Source organism: Labeo rohita, chromosome 12, assembly GCF_022985175.1.
Source record: "Labeo rohita strain BAU-BD-2019 chromosome 12, IGBB_LRoh.1.0, whole genome shotgun sequence".
Classification (NCBI taxonomy): domain Eukaryota; kingdom Metazoa; phylum Chordata; class Actinopteri; order Cypriniformes; family Cyprinidae; genus Labeo; species Labeo rohita.
Window position 1 is genome coordinate 12,514,582 of NC_066880.1, and position 16,034 is coordinate 12,530,615.

General features: G+C 35.8%; 1 protein-coding gene across 1 annotated transcript in view; it reads left to right on the top strand.

Moving 5' to 3' along the window:
• myo1d (myosin 1D) overlaps positions 1–16,034 on the top strand; it is a 79,092-nt gene that overhangs the window by 33,500 nt on the left and 29,558 nt on the right. Inside the window, exons 13-20 of the mRNA XM_051124892.1 lie at positions 978–1,052; positions 1,159–1,291; positions 1,549–1,715; positions 2,811–3,018; positions 12,426–12,649; positions 14,575–14,713; positions 14,800–14,904; positions 15,023–15,136. Of these exons, the coding sequence (XP_050980849.1) occupies positions 978–1,052; positions 1,159–1,291; positions 1,549–1,715; positions 2,811–3,018; positions 12,426–12,649; positions 14,575–14,713; positions 14,800–14,904; positions 15,023–15,136 (1,165 nt within the window). The remainder of the gene's footprint in view (positions 1–977; positions 1,053–1,158; positions 1,292–1,548; positions 1,716–2,810; positions 3,019–12,425; positions 12,650–14,574; positions 14,714–14,799; positions 14,905–15,022; positions 15,137–16,034) is intronic.

Consider the following 16,034-nt stretch of genomic DNA (forward strand, 5'->3'; position numbering starts at 1 on the left):
TGGTTTCAAAACACAGCAACATAGACTCAACCAATGGCATGAGTGTGGGGGCGGGGCTATATATTTATTGACCAATAGTAATCGAGCAATGCCCGTCCACTTTTTCATCAGACTTCGTTCTAGAAGTATTTTTTCCATTCATTTTTCCAAAAGCATTGGAAAAAACATGGTTAAACATGATTATTTGAAATATTAGTTGAAATAATGCAATGGGATTTCTATTTCTGGAACTCAAATGCTGGACTTTCTTGCAGATGGAGGGTATGTTCAGAGAAACCTGTTTCAAAACAGTCATTATTTTTTTTAAGTTCCTTTTGTGTTGATATAGGCAAAGAAATTGCACAATTCAGCTTTAAAGAGATAGTTCACCCAAAAATTAAAGTTCTGTCATTAATTAATCACTCTCGTGTCGTTCCAAACCCGTAAGACATCCATTCATCTTTGCAACATGAAATCTAAGAGATTTCTGACCTTCCATAGACAGCAATGCAACTACCACATTTAAGGCCTAGAAAGATAGTCCATGTGACATCAGTGGTTCAACCATAATTCACTAGAGTACCACATGTTCACGTCCTGCAACATGGCACTCATGTCAACAAACGTTGAAGACTGACACAGAGGAGAAGAAATTGTTGAAAAAAGTCATTATTTTTGTTTTCTTTGCACACAAAATATTCTCATAGCTTCATAAAATTAGTTTTGAAACTAACATGGACTATTTTTACAATGTCCTTATTACCTTTCTGGGTCTTGAACGTGGTAGTTGCATTGCTGTCTATGCAGAGTCAGAAAGCTCCTGAATCATCAAAAATATCTTAATTAAATTACGGGTGTGGAACAACATGAGGGTGAGTAATTAATGACAGAATTTTCATTTTTGTGAAAACTATCCTTTCAAGTCTTCAACAATTTGCTGTGTGCAGACTATCTCTGTATATTTGTGTAATTTAGTTGGTGTGGTTGTTTTGTTTCAGTTACTCTGTTGTGGGCTTTATTGACAAGAACAAGGACACCTTGTTTCAAGACTTCAAGAGGTTACTTTACAACAGGTCAGTATTACCTTAAAATACGTCCCTCCAGTCTTATTTGCATACCTGCCAGATGCCACACAAGATCCGTGACTTATATCTGTCCTTCTCTTTCCTTGTTTCACAGCTCAAACCCTGTGCTGAAGGCCATGTGGCCAGAGGGCAAACTGAGCATCACAGAGGTCACCAAACGACCCCTGACTGCTGCCACACTCTTCAAAAACTCCATGATCTCTCTGGTGGAGAACTTGGCGAGCAAGGTGGGTGTTTGAAACTTTTTTGGCAGAGCATGACTGATTCATATAATATATTAGTTATAATTCAGACAGTCACTGGAATATATAGAGTTTTTGCAATAATGACCAATGAATGCATATTATTGTGCTTTTTACAAGGCAGCTTAGTAAATGAATACAAATGTGGGCAATAAATATTGATTTCAGGTTTTTTTTTTTATGTGAGAGGAAATGGACAGCAGAGCTACATAGGAAATTGAATTCTCTTTTGGTTTATATAGGAGCCATACTATGTGCGTTGCATAAAGCCAAATGATGTTAAATCACCGCTGCTCTTTGAGCACGAACGCTGCAAGCACCAAGTGGAGTACCTGGGCCTTCTGGAGAACGTCCGGGTGCGACGAGCTGGTTTTGCTAACCGACAAACCTACCCACGGTTCCTTCAAAGGTGAACATCCCACTTTTTATCATCTGTATGCTCAGCATGTGTCAATTTCAAAGCATTATTTAATAATTGTGTTGTTTATTTTTTGTATCAGTAGTCTTTATATTTCCTGTTCTGCATGATTTGGCATTTGTGTATGGTTTCAGCTCATGAATTGCAACTCATTGCTCTTGTGACAGCTTGTGTGAGACTGTTGCGTCTTTGGTTGCTACTGACATCTGAAACTACAGATTGATCACTCAGATTCTGAAGATCTTATGCAATGTCTGTTGGTGTGAAAGCTGTCATCCTCTGGAGTCCCTCCTTCAACAAGTGTCATAATTGCTAAAGGGTTTTATGTAACAATGACGTACAAGCTGAGTCCTTTTTAAAAGCCTTGAGAGTTGGTAGAGCATACATTGTACTGTCACTCAATATACAGTGATTCTCTATATATATGGAACAGAATCCTTGAGCATAACCTATAAGATACTCTTTCTTGAAGTCTCAGTTTTCTTTAAGATGAAGTGTCTCTGAGGCCTCTGCATATTGCTCAAAACAAATAGTCCCCTAAAAAACTCTCAAACACACTTGCCACAAATCTGATGACTTGATGAGATTCAACACCTGAGTTGACAAAATGTCTATCGCCGAGAGGGAGTTAGGCTGAATTTCATCTAATTGAGAATGCAGTGTTAACAGCACTCGCAGGAGTGATTTGTGTCTCTGTCACAGCTGCAGATGTGCATGGAATATAATGTACTACTTAAGAGGTGAAACTGGAAAATTGAGGATTTGGTCCAAAGGGTCCGGCCTCAGACTGCTCTTAAATAAGCACTGATTGTATTATATAATGTTTGTTATGAAACATAGTTCAGACTCTGTCTTCTGATTGGACAGGCTGTGTTTAAAGCCTTTATTAATTCGGAAAATTAATACTGTACATTGCCGTAAACAGCCTACAGGCTGTTGAACTACAGTATATTATATTAACGAAAGAATTGTTTGGCCTGATTATTATTTACACTAGATGTAACTTTCTCCTGTTTAATAATAACAGTAAAACAATAACTATGTCAAACTATTTAGTAAATATATCCTTTCCTTTTCACCTTTTAGGTATAAGATGATCTCTGAGTTCACCTGGCCCAACCACGACCTGTCATCTGATAAGGAGGCGGTGAAACGTCTGCTGCAGGGTTGTGGGTTTGAACACGACGTGGCCTACGGCAAGACCAAAGTTTTCATTCGCACCCCTCGAACCATCTTCAGCCTGGAGGAGCAGAGAGCAGAGATGGTGAAGAGGATCGTCCTCTTTTTGCAAAAGGTTTGAGCTCAATACCTCAGACATGTTATGTGTAACTTAGACTTGCTGACCTTGCAGAATCTGCAAAATGTTAATTATTTTACCAAATTAAGAGGGATCATACAAAATGCATGTCACTTTTTATTTAGTACTGACCTGAATAAGATATTTCACAGAGAAGATGTTACATATAGTCCACAAGATTAAATAATATCTGAATTTATAAAAATGACCCCGTTCAAAAGTTTACATATGCTTGATTCTTAATACTGTGTTGTCACCTGTATGATCCACAGCTGTGTGGGTTTTTTTTGTTTAGTGATTGCTACACTGCTTGGTGTTCCTTCCTTCAGGTCCCACAAATTCTTTGGTTTTTCAACATTTTTGTGTTTTTGAACCCTCTCCAACAATGACTGTATGATTTTGAGATCCATCTTTTTAGACTGAGGACAACTGAGGGACTCATTTGCAACTATTACAGAAGGTTCAAACACTCACTGATGCTTCAGAAGGAAACACAGTGCATTGAGAATTTGAATTTGGGGATCAGGGTAAATTTAACTTATTTTGTTTTCTGGGAAACATGCAAGTATCTTCTGCAGCTTCTGAAGGGCAGTACTAAATGAAAAAAATATGATATTTAGGCAAAATAAGAAAAACTTACACATCTTCATTCTTTTCAAAAGTTTACACCCCTGGCTCTTAAGGCACCGTTTTTCCTTCTGGAGCATCAGTGAGCATTTGAACCTTCTGAACAACTATAATTTACAAAAAAAACAAAAAAAACACTGTGGATCATTCAGGTAACAACACAGTATTAAGAAACAAGCATATGTAAACTTTTGAACGGGGTCATTTGTATAAATTCAACTATTTTTTTTCTCTTGTGGACTATATGTAAATGTTTTTATGTGAAATATCTTATTCAGGTCAGGACTAAATAAAAAATAACATGCATTATTTATGATCCGTCTTATTTTGGTAAAATAATTAACATTTTGCAGATTCTGTAATTTTGCAGGTGTGTGTAAACTTTAACTGTATATGAATATATACAGTGGCTATTCGGACACATGAATGTATTTGCATGAATAACAAATACATCAGACCAGTGTCATTCATTGTACAAACACCATTGTGAAAAAGCTTTCTCTTTTTTAGTATTTTGTTACCTAGTGCAATGACAGATGTTTTTAGTTTTGAGTGAACATACTTCTGGGTACTATATAAATAGATATGCATTTGAAAATCGAATGTCCTCCCACAAAGTGCAAGACTCTTCTTGCTTACTCCTATGAGTCATGATAAAATTCTTAGACCTTAAGGCTTACCTCAGCTAACCTAATCTAACCTCATTATACACTACCGTTCAAGAGCTTGGGGTCAGGAAGATTTTTTAAAATATTTTTGAAAGAAAATGTTGTACTAAAACTGTATTTATTTATTAAAAATACAATAAAGCAGTAATGTGAAATAGTATTACAATTTTCAAATTGTATTTACTTATACTTTTTGATCAAATTAATATAGCTTGCTGAATAAATGTATTTAAAAAATCATATTATCACCAAGCTTTTGAACAGTAGTGTGTAATGTGAAATTTCTCAAAAAATCACAATGGGACGGCATCCAGTTTTTCATAAGACATCATATTTCATTTTGTATTCAGCTGGTTTGCAAAAATGAAATCTGATCTGAAATTATTTGAGACTTCATTACGGCACAGACTCATGCACTTACTTAATCAGCTTCAGAGACAGCAATGTGCCATATCCGCACCACCCTCTGTTCCTGTGATTCATTGACACCATTACTTTTCAACAACAGACCTCACACCACAGCAGACTGAACAACAAGGCAACAATAAAACAATATGGCATCCAAATCCCTCCCACTCACAGCATTTTCTTATTTTGTTTGTATAAATGCACAACACACATTACTTTGTGGCATTTTTACAGACTTTTCTACCTTTATTTGTCTTCAGGAGCCTGAGAATACATTGAACGACAGATTTGTTGACTGCCAGTGTCATTTCACTGTCACACAAAATGATTGTGGGTTCTTAGTGTATATTCCCCACTCTCGCTTTACTGTCTTCAGTGACTGACAGTTATTAGAAATCAAAGCATCTATTCTGTCAGCTCCTGTCTGCGCATTGAGTGGTTTTTTACCACTCCCCCGTTGCAAGATCTTATTCGCTATTTCAAAAGATGTATCAGGGGGTATCTGTTATCGAGATGCTTTTTAAAACAAACTGACATGTTTTTTTACTACGCTTGCACCAAATATCAAACTCTTAGTTTTCAGTATTTAAGTATCATAATCTCAACGGACTGCTACATTTGTGAGCAGACGCACACGTCAAAGTGTTAAATTTTTGCTCTTCTTGAATCAGAGATTGATTGTTTGATCTTTCATATAGATTCAGAGCTGAATGAAGGTGTCATCCTGACACAGGTTTATCTCGGGTTCCCCAAGGGGGAAAAAAAGGTATTTGTGGGAATGTTGTCAGTGTATTAATCACATTGTATACCTTCAGGCAATAACCGCGCGTCCCAGCAGAGCTGATATCACTTGTGTCGATCTTCTGTGAGTGGCAGGCGCTAATGTGTTATGTTGCACAAAAACCAGCTTACGCTTGGCCCTAAACACTGAAACGGTTCATATGTGTGTCTTAAGGTTTGGATCATCTTTCTTTCACACACAATCCCTTTATCAGCATATGGCAGACTGGTTTGACTTGTGCCAAGTCTGCCAGTTTTGCCAGCGGTTCCAACATTTGTGCCAAATGCTCCCAGTGAACCCAATTTAAAACTGCTACTGCTCATCTCTATGAATCTCCTAGTTTATAGGCCTCTGAGTTCTGCTTCGTCTTATTCTGTCTTCGTCTTAGTCTCATTTCTCAGCGCATAGCTCATGGGGATGCATTTATCTTTCATCTTTTTTAAGCTCGTAAACCAAAAGAACCCGCAATCCCCAAATCAATGCTCAGTTATTCTTCACCTCCTACTTTCTCCTCACTGATTTCCTGTCTCACCCCACCACTCCTTCACAGATTCCCAGCCATTTTTCTGTGCCATTGCCTTCCTCCGCCCCCTCACTCCACTGCCATTTCTAAGCCGTTACGCTTTAGCGCTTCTCCTGTTGGTGATGAAAATACCCAGGATCCTTTGCTCTGTCGGCGAGCTCCTTTGGGCACATGCAAGATACCATGCTCTCTCTCGTTGTATGACCCTCTGTGCGGTTCATCAGCAAGATGTGGCTTTGAATGGAGGCAATTTGAAGCAAATCGGATCAGCTGTACAAAACACAAACATTGAGTGACTACATTATTCATGATTTTCCTCCCTTTTAATTAATATTTAATACGTTCAAGCCCCAGCATCCACATCATCGGCTATGTTAGTTGTGGTTTCTGCTATGAGAGAAGCTCTCTGTTTATTTTATGGACTGAGTTAAATCCCATATCACTAATTTCTAAAATGATAGAACAGATTTAAGACTCCTTGCCAAACACAATGTGGATTTTATTGCATTTGCTGAGGCAAACTAACACTCAATGCACAGAGATGTCAGACTCTGTATAAATCTCTTATATTTTCTCCCATAAATCCCTTATGCCTCCTTTAGGATTGTTTGTTTTTGCTCAGATCTTCTCTGCAGCATCTTCTTTCTTTTGCTGTGTCGGATTGCAGTGGTAAGCAAACACTGTTTTATAGAAAAATGAAGCTGCTTTTACTCAGCAAGGTCATCTGGGGCTTTTATACTTGTCATGTCAAACTATAGGTTTTTGTGAAATGTAAGCCCGGTTCTGTGATGTACGATTGCAATATCCCCATCCTGACGGCTCACGAGACAACGGTTAATGGGGACACGCCATCACTAGCAAAGTGGGAAATGGAAATGTACTGCATCTAATGAAGGTGCTTTACCATTCTGTCCTTGAAAAGAGCTACTTTGTATGTGCCCAAGATCATTAATCTGGGCAAATAATGAAGAAATATATCAGAATATATTTTAAATATATCTTACAGTACTTTAGAACAACTTTAGAACTACAAAGTAGCAATAATAATAATTTGTTTTTTATCTAGAGATGCACTCTGACAAGATCATTATATCAGTTGTTGACTCGAGGACAGCTTTAGTCGGATTAGTCAAATTTGTGAATCAATCATGAAGTGCAGTTAACTCATTCACAAATTGGAATGTTGATTTCTTCATTTCAAAATAAGCAATGATATGTTTATAAAATGTAGTGGAGTAAAATGTATGATGTTATGCTTTGGAGTAAGACCTTCGTTCCTTTTCAAAACACAAATTAAAGAGAAGGTCATATGATATTTTAAAGTGTCCTAATATAGTGTTATAGTCCCCTACAACAGGTTTAAGTACATCTAAGATCAGTTTTTTCAGAATATACATTTATACATAGTCATTTCTCAGTGATTTCGAAACAATTCATTGGATCAGTTCAGAGCGTAAACACCTCCCTTCCATAAGCCTACTCTGCTCTGATTGGTCAGCTGACCAAGTCTGTTGTGATTGGCAAAGATAGGAGTACTCGAGGAAATTAGCAAGTGCTACCATCTGTGTTGCTGAGTCCGCGGTTGTTTTTGATGTCTGCAGTTGAAGCAACCCCAATAATGTCATATGTAGCCCCTAGAATGTGAATTTACCAGGGGAACCCTGACAAAAAAAAGTGATTTTTAATGGGGACCCCCTTGAAATGCGATTTGGCTAGTTTAGGGCTAGTTTTGAGTAGCAATTGGGCAGGTTTTGTTGTGATAACCTGGCAACCCAGGCTACCTTTATCAAAGGATGCACCAAAACAATAATACAGTGCTCCAATCCATTCTTGAAATAATGATATAAAAACATTTTATTTAATGGTTATGCAAGCGAATCATGCCCAGAAGATAAAAGTAAACCACTAAATAATAACGGTGGATATGTTACCCGTGCTAACGTGACTAACTGATAAAACAACTATATGTCTATATGTATATGTCTACATTCTTTATTATTACACAAAGTAATTATAACAACGACAGTCTACATGAATACATTCTTAGGAAATTCTTAGGTTTACAGCGAATTATCAGAACTATTTCAGTAAGAAATATTGTGGTTTATTTTGAGCACACAATTGAAAATGTACACATAACATATCAATCGTACTTACAGGTTGTGGTTCGGAAACACTAGTTGGCCCAAATAAAGAAGATTAGAAGCCAAGGAAGATAAAAGCCATAATAACGAGTATACAACAAAAGGCTCGAGTGTTTCTGGGACAGGTCAGACAGCATGTCTGTTTGTATTTAGCGGAAGTGTTTCTGGGCAGGTCAGACTGTTTGTATTTCGCGGGCAGGTGGGAATTATGCTAATGTGTTACCCAGTGACATAGATCGGTAGCAGGTAGAAGATTCGAAAATGTAACGACTCGTTAAGGTGATTCAGAGCCGTCTCTTTCTTTAGAGAGACAATATCTTTATCGTGCACTTTTTTGATTAGCAGCTTTGCAGTCTGTTTACATTGAAGGATATCTACGTTACAAACTGCAAAAAAGATATTTTTTTGAAAACTCATATGACCTACTCTTTAAAATATTTTTCTTGAAATCCTAGAGCTTTCTGACCCCGCATAGACAGCAACACAACTGACACGTTAAAGTCCCAGAAAGGTAGTAAGGACATCATTAAAATAGTCTGTGACATCAGTGGTTCAGTTGTAACACAAGAATACTTTTGTGTGCAAACAAAACAAAAAAAAAAAACACTTTATTTGACAATTCTTCCCTTCTGTGTCATTCTCTGCCACCATTCTACCTTTTTGGCCCTTGAATGTGGTAGCAAATGCATAGTAACACCCTAAGTTTGCACCACTCGTATTTTATTCTAAAAAAATATATTTAAAAAAAAAATAGTATTACAGCAGTCAAATATTAAGGCAGTGACAGCTGCAAAAGGAGCCTTGCTGTTATTTGGCTGAGAAAGTGGCAGCACCCCAATATCTTGCCCAGACACACACACACACACACACACACACACACTCAAGTCCAACAATCTGCCAGAGGACACAGAGAAGATGGAGGCTTCCATCACCAAGTCAATGGTTTGCCAAGCACATGGTATTGATTTATGAAAATGGCTCCTTCGTGTCTTCCTCCCCCACCGTCTCGTGGGGTTGTCTGTGGTTTGGATCTTTTGTGTATGCATTTAACTCTGTCACATACCCTGACCGTGATTCTGCCCTGCCAGTGTGTGAAATTGTGTGTGTTGAGGGATTGTGGGATTTGCCTGCCTGCGTCTCTGATTAATGATAAGTCACCTCACATTCTGTCAGCCATCTGTAATTGCCTTTTGACACCTGATGGCACATCTGAATAGATTCTGCTAGACTTTCTTTGTCCTGCTTTTGCTGGGTGAGAGATTCAAACAGCCTCTTTCTATTCATTTTTAAATTTTGCTTCAATAAAGAAGCTGTTTGCACAGTCATTAAAAAACGTAGATCTTATCTTGTCACACTCGTTCTTTTTAATCAAATTTTTTCTGCAGCCCTGAAAAGAAAATTAAAAAGAAGAAGTGTTAAACAGTAGGGTTTGATTGAAAGATTTATGCTTTAATTATTTATTACATCAGACTTCCTTGTCTTCGCTTTTTCCAGTTTGGCTTTGATGAGTGTAAATCTGCTGTGGAGAGGTGGTATTGTGCTGGGTTTGTTAAACGCTGATCAGACAAGCTGACTGAGGGGGGCGGGGTAAGTCGAGGTCCTGTTATTGGCCTGATTTACCCACATTCCCCCGGGTGTTGTCTACTACCACTATCCTCTCTAAAAACAAACACAGACCGTCTGTCCACCCCACTGTTTAAGCACTTTCAATGTCATCAGCATGGACAGTGTGAATCTCTAAATGAGCATAAACACAATTTGAACAGCTCAGGCTGATTTCACTCAGACATTCTGTTATATTGCTTATGATTGAATTAAAGTAGATTTTTTTGTTAGGAATATTTGTCATTTGTAAAACATTTATTTGCTAATTTGATACTTTTTGATCAAATGTAAAATCATGTTTTAGTCACATTTTCTTGGTTAAATAAACATTACTTACACTATCAGAAAAGAAAAAAAAAACAATTAAATTTTATATTTTTACATTAATAATGTAATCAATATTCTATTTATTAAAGCCAAGTATAAATCTCATCAAGTTAGTGTTTTTAAGTATTTTACACTTAAAATAGCTCAAAGCAGTAACAATTAAAACAATATATTTTATTTGTGAACTTATGTTCAGCTATTCTTTTTAATAGTTAACTTTTAACTATTTTTGAATTTTTCAGATCATCAGTCATCAAAGCTCAATAAATATTGGTCACAGACACAGACACAATTTACTTTAAATTTCACCAATCTGATTACTCACTAAAAACTCATACAGATCATGTTTTTATGCCATTTTAAAATCTTATTTTGATGTAACAAAATTGTTATATCTATGTGAGTTGTTTACTTACTTTTTTAAATTAGTCTTCCCATTAACACCATTATATTGTTCATTCAGACTGATTCGTGAACGCGGAACGTGCATGAATACAGGAGGCGGGACTTATCGTATGAGCCAATCATAGCTGATCATAACCAGTCATATCCAGTCATATCGCGTCATATGATTTTCCCTCATTCATTCTCAGTTACCCCCCACCAAACTCAACGTGTGCTTAAGGGGGTCTGTTAAAACTCAAAGGGCTAAGGGAGGCGAGAGACATGCGGACTCAAGCTGTAACTTTACCTGCTGGTATCAATGTTGGACAGTTTCTTTAGAAAAACAAGTGAATTTTAGATTTTTTTATCTTATATTTTGTGATATTGCCATTGTTTTGTTTTTGTACTACATTTTTTTCCTACATTTTTTTTTCTCATCCTATATTGCCTCCTCAGAGGAAACGCCCTTGATACATACAAATATATGTATGCGCATGCACACATATACATGTGTGAATAAAATCCACGGCAGTGTGCAATTACACACAATGTATGAAGGGAGTTGTTTCTGCAACTCAATTTAAATTTTCATCCATTTACTGACTGTACATGTACAAAAACAATAGGTTATGCAATAAGCATTTTCTTTATTATGTAATATGTAAATACGTTTTGACATTAAAATTGCAAATTATCACCAGCTGCATTTCTAACCACTTTAAAACTAAAAAAGTAATTGTAGATAAAGCACATTTCAGAGTTAAAGCAACTCATGCAACATTGTAAACCTTTGAAATTGACCCCTCAACCTCTAATTAGCAAAGCTAATTACCCTTATGCACTCGATAATACATCATAATTAATGGCTAATCAATAAAATCAATAAGTTATTCTCTGAATTGCGCTACATTTCTGTCAGACCGATTGATCGGTTTGCGTTTAGAAGTGACAAGCGTACATCGTGTACATCATTTTAGTGATGTAGGACCTCTGCTAGCGGATTTGCTGAGTATGAATATGGAGCCTTGCTGTTTCCTCACTCCCTCTGCATTAGTCATAGTTACATTACGTAATGGGTTCAGCCACTGTAGTACAGCATCTCAAAGGCAAACTCTTCCTTGAGGTCAGTGCTAGCACACAGGCAAAGACTAGAGACCATTTAGGGATACTCGCCCACACTACAGTGCTGATTTGTATTTCATTTTACACTGAATTTTAATGTGAATACAGTGTAATGCATGCTTGAGGCATCTTTGTAATATTTAAGATAGTATTATGGAAAACAACACTTCAAGTTTAGCCATGTGTTCATGATGGCATATTTGCCAGACTTCTTTCACTTCTTCCCACCTAAGTCAATGTAAAGTGGATTCAACATATGGTTAGGATTTTTACTGAGTACTGAGCCACTCAAACAGCTCCCCTGAGGTCCATTATCATCTATTATTGATGTCTAAGACAGGCCTTACACCCTCGGAAATGCACTTTGGGTGCCACAGATCAGATTATATGTGTTATTAGAGAGTCTAGCTAAATTCCACACAGGAGCAGATGTGTTATATATGGCATCATGGTATATTGTATCTCTACCAGGGGTATTCTCATCCACAAATAAACAACATAAAAATGCTATATTTAGACTTGAAGTAACAGAAATACTTAAATTATGCATCTGGATGCGAGAAAAAAGGTAACTGTATTCAGTTACAGCTTAATTCAATAAACTTTAGCAGGTTAGAGTACATTTTAGTAAAACTTTTTTTTTTTTTCATGTCAGATATACTTATTGTAGTCCAAATAGCATTTAAATTTAGTCAAACATGCAAATTCTGAGTTAGTAATTGTTTAGTTTGGCTTGAGATTTTTCATATTGTGATATTTGAAGTGGGTTGAAATATTGTAATCTTTCACACTTTTTCTCTCACTCTTTCACACAGGTGTGGCGCGGGACACTGGCCAGAATGCGTTACCGCCGCATGCGTGCCGCCCTCATCATCATCCGGGCGTACAGGAGATACAAGGTTAAGTCGTACATCCGCGAGGTCAACCGGCGCTTCAAAAACGTCCGTGGCATGAAGGATCACGGCAAACATGTGAAGTGGCCCACACCTCCCAAGGTCTTGCGCAAGTTTGAGGAGGCACTGAGGAACATCTATAACAGGTCAGAGTTGCAGGAAGTGGACAGGCTCACTGGTGCTCTGTGTGACTCATGGGGTAGTCATGTATGACTCCAGCTGTGCTGCGTTAACGTCAGCCGTATGGCGGGGAACACAATCTGGCCTAATGTTACCATAACAATGTAATGTCTCTGACTCACTCCGATGCTTTCTGTTCTTTATCATTGTTGGACAAGGAAATGTTTTTTTTTTTTTTTTTTGCTATGGGGTTGTGTATTTCTTGGGTCTTTAAGTAAGGAAAGGCTCTTTTGTGTTCAACAGGGCTGTTGTTGTTGCCAGAAGCACTTATTGATCTTTGGATCAAAGTCTTGTTGCAGATCTATTCACAAGAGCCTTAACATAACTCTGACCCTGAAAACAGTGTAGAAAACAACCTGAAAGTCAAAATAATATTACCTGAAAGTCAAAATAATATTACTGGTGTTCAGATTTCTAGACGATAACTGCATGAAAAGCTGATAATTAATAAAATCATGAAATGTAAAATTGCAAAAAACCCTAATGTTTTTAATAAAAAAAGTCTAATCACAAAGCTAGTGTATGACACCTACAGTATTTAAAAAAAAAAAAAAAATTCAGTACAACTTATATTATTAGCATAACAGCTTGAGTGAAAAGTCTACCTGAAATTAACATGAATTTCATTATTTCTCAAAATTTGGTTTGTCTTCCTTTTACTTCAAGACAAAAACTGCATGAAATGTTGATTATTAATAAAATCATGAAATGCAAAATTACAAAAAAAAACTACAACTAATTTTTAAAATAAAACACAAAAAGCACTCAAAATAAACATATTACTGGTGTTTAGATTTCTAGTCACAAAGCTATTGTATGACACCTACAGCATTTAAAAAAAAGGCAATTTTTCAATACGACTTAAATTATCAGCATAATTGCTTGAGTGAAAAGTCTACCTGAAATTAACATGAATTTCATTATTTCTCAAATTTTGAATTGTCTTTCTTTTGTTTCAAGACAAAAATAGCATGAAAAGCTGATAATTAATAAAATCATGAAATATAAAATTACAAAAAGCCCTAATTTTAAAATAAAAAAATCAAAATAAAACAACAAAAAGCACTCAAAATAAAAATATTACTGGTGTTTAGATTTCTAAACACCAGTAATATTGAAAAGCTGAAAAGCTGATAATTAATAAAATCATGAAATGCATAATTACAAAAAAACAAACAAACAAAAAAACCCTAATTTTAAAATAAAACAATAAAACACAAAAAGCACTCAAAATAAAAATAATACTGGTAATATTACTATTATGATTTCTAGTCACAAAGCTAGGGTTACACCTACAGTATTAAAATAAGCAATTTTTCAATATGACTTATATTATCAGTATAACAGCTTGAGTGAAAAATCTACCTGAAATTCTAGTCACAAAGCTAGTGTATGACACCTATAGTATTAAAAAAAAACACACATTTCAATACAACTTGTATTATCAGCATAACAGCTTGAGTGAAATATCTACCTGAAATTAACATTTCTCAAAATTTGGTTTGTCCTCCTTGCTTCAAGGCAAAAACTGCATGAAAAGCTGATAATTAATAAAATCATGAAATGTAAAATTACAAAAACCCTTATTTTAAAATGAAAACAATCAAAACAATAAAAGAAATGCTAAAAATAAGCTATTAAATATTTAAACATTTTAGTTTTAGTTTTTTTGATTATGATTTTTGTTTACACTTTTTAAACCAGAAAACTTTCTGATAGAAAGTTTCCAGAAAGCTTATTTTTAGGTTTAATTTAAATTTTGAATCCCATATTTCCAGTGTGGTTTCAGTATGTGGACTTTTTAAGCTTCAGTGTGCATTATGCTGTGACGATTCCAATTTATGTTGCAGGCAATGGCTGTGTGTTTGATATTTATTTAAATATATTTTAGATGGTGGGCCTGGACGCTCATTAAAGACCTGTCTCCAGAGGATATGGTGCAGATCAGGGCTAAAGTGGCCGCATTAGAGAGTCTGAAGGGGCAGAGAGCAGATCTCGGACTGCAGAGAGCCTGGGAGGGCAACTACCTGGTTAGTGTCTAAAACCATCTGATTTAAAATAAATGATAATACATTTAGTTTACAATGTTTAACACAAAGTTTGTTTCTGTTGTCAGAAAAAGGACAGTCCTGGGACAGCGTCTTCCTTTACTCTCGTTTCCAGTGATCTGCAGAGGAAAGATAAGTTTATGAGAGTCCTTTTCTCCTGCAATGTCCGCAAGGTATATCTCTCATTATAATCGAATCCTCTCTGACTGACATTTATGTGAATCATTGCACCAGTATCAGATGTTTGCTTTGCATGTAATGTTAACCTATGCAATATTGTTGTCTCAACAGATCAATCGCTTCAATAAAGCAGAGGACCGAGCATTGCTCATCACTGATCGCCACCTCTACAAAATGGACCCTGTCAAGCAATACAAGCCCATGAAGAGCATCCCACTCTATAATGTAAATATCTACCTTTTTGATATCATAATGCAACATTCACACAGAAGCAGAATATGATTGTCAGTCGAATTTGAAGTGCAAATACGTTTTAATGATTACAGAGATTGAATTTTTAATTCCAGATGTCGGAATTAAATTTTATAAACAGTTCTTATCAAGAATTTGTTTGGAGATTATTCAGATTGTAGTACTCTAATACAGTTATTTCACATATTTTCCTCATAGTTAAATCAAACTGGATTATATCCTTCCAGGTTTGATAAAGTATTTTAAGCTGTAAATGTAAAATATTTCATCTTGAGCTAAAACTGGTAGAACATCTTGTCTTTTTTTCATTCATGGTCACTTTACATAACGTAGCTCTACACTAAATTATTTTTCCATTTTGCTTGAAACAGCTCAGGTCAAGCCCTTTGTCTCGGGGATTAGCCTTACATGGGTTTAGACCTGTAATGCTGACTTTTTAGTATTTGAGCACTGAGCTATTTATTTATTTTTAGTGAACGATTCAGTAAATACATTGTAAATCAGTGAACAAATTGGCTTTAGTGATATTTGTGTTTTTAATTGTATACATATGCACTATATGATACAGTTTTTTTAAATGTTTTTGAAAGAAGTCTCAGACTCACCAGGGCTGCATTTATTTGATCAAAAATATAGTAAAAAGTAAAAATATTGTAATATTGTGAAATATGATTACAATATAAAGTAATCATTTTCTATTTGACTTTTTTTAATGGAATTTCTTGTTTGTTTGTTTTTTTTAATATTATATGATCAGCATAACAGCTTGAGTGAAAAAATATACTTGAAGTTAACACGAATTTCATTATTTCTCAGCATTTGGTTTGTCCTCCTTTTGCTTCAGTGCAAAACTGCATGAAAAGCTAATAAT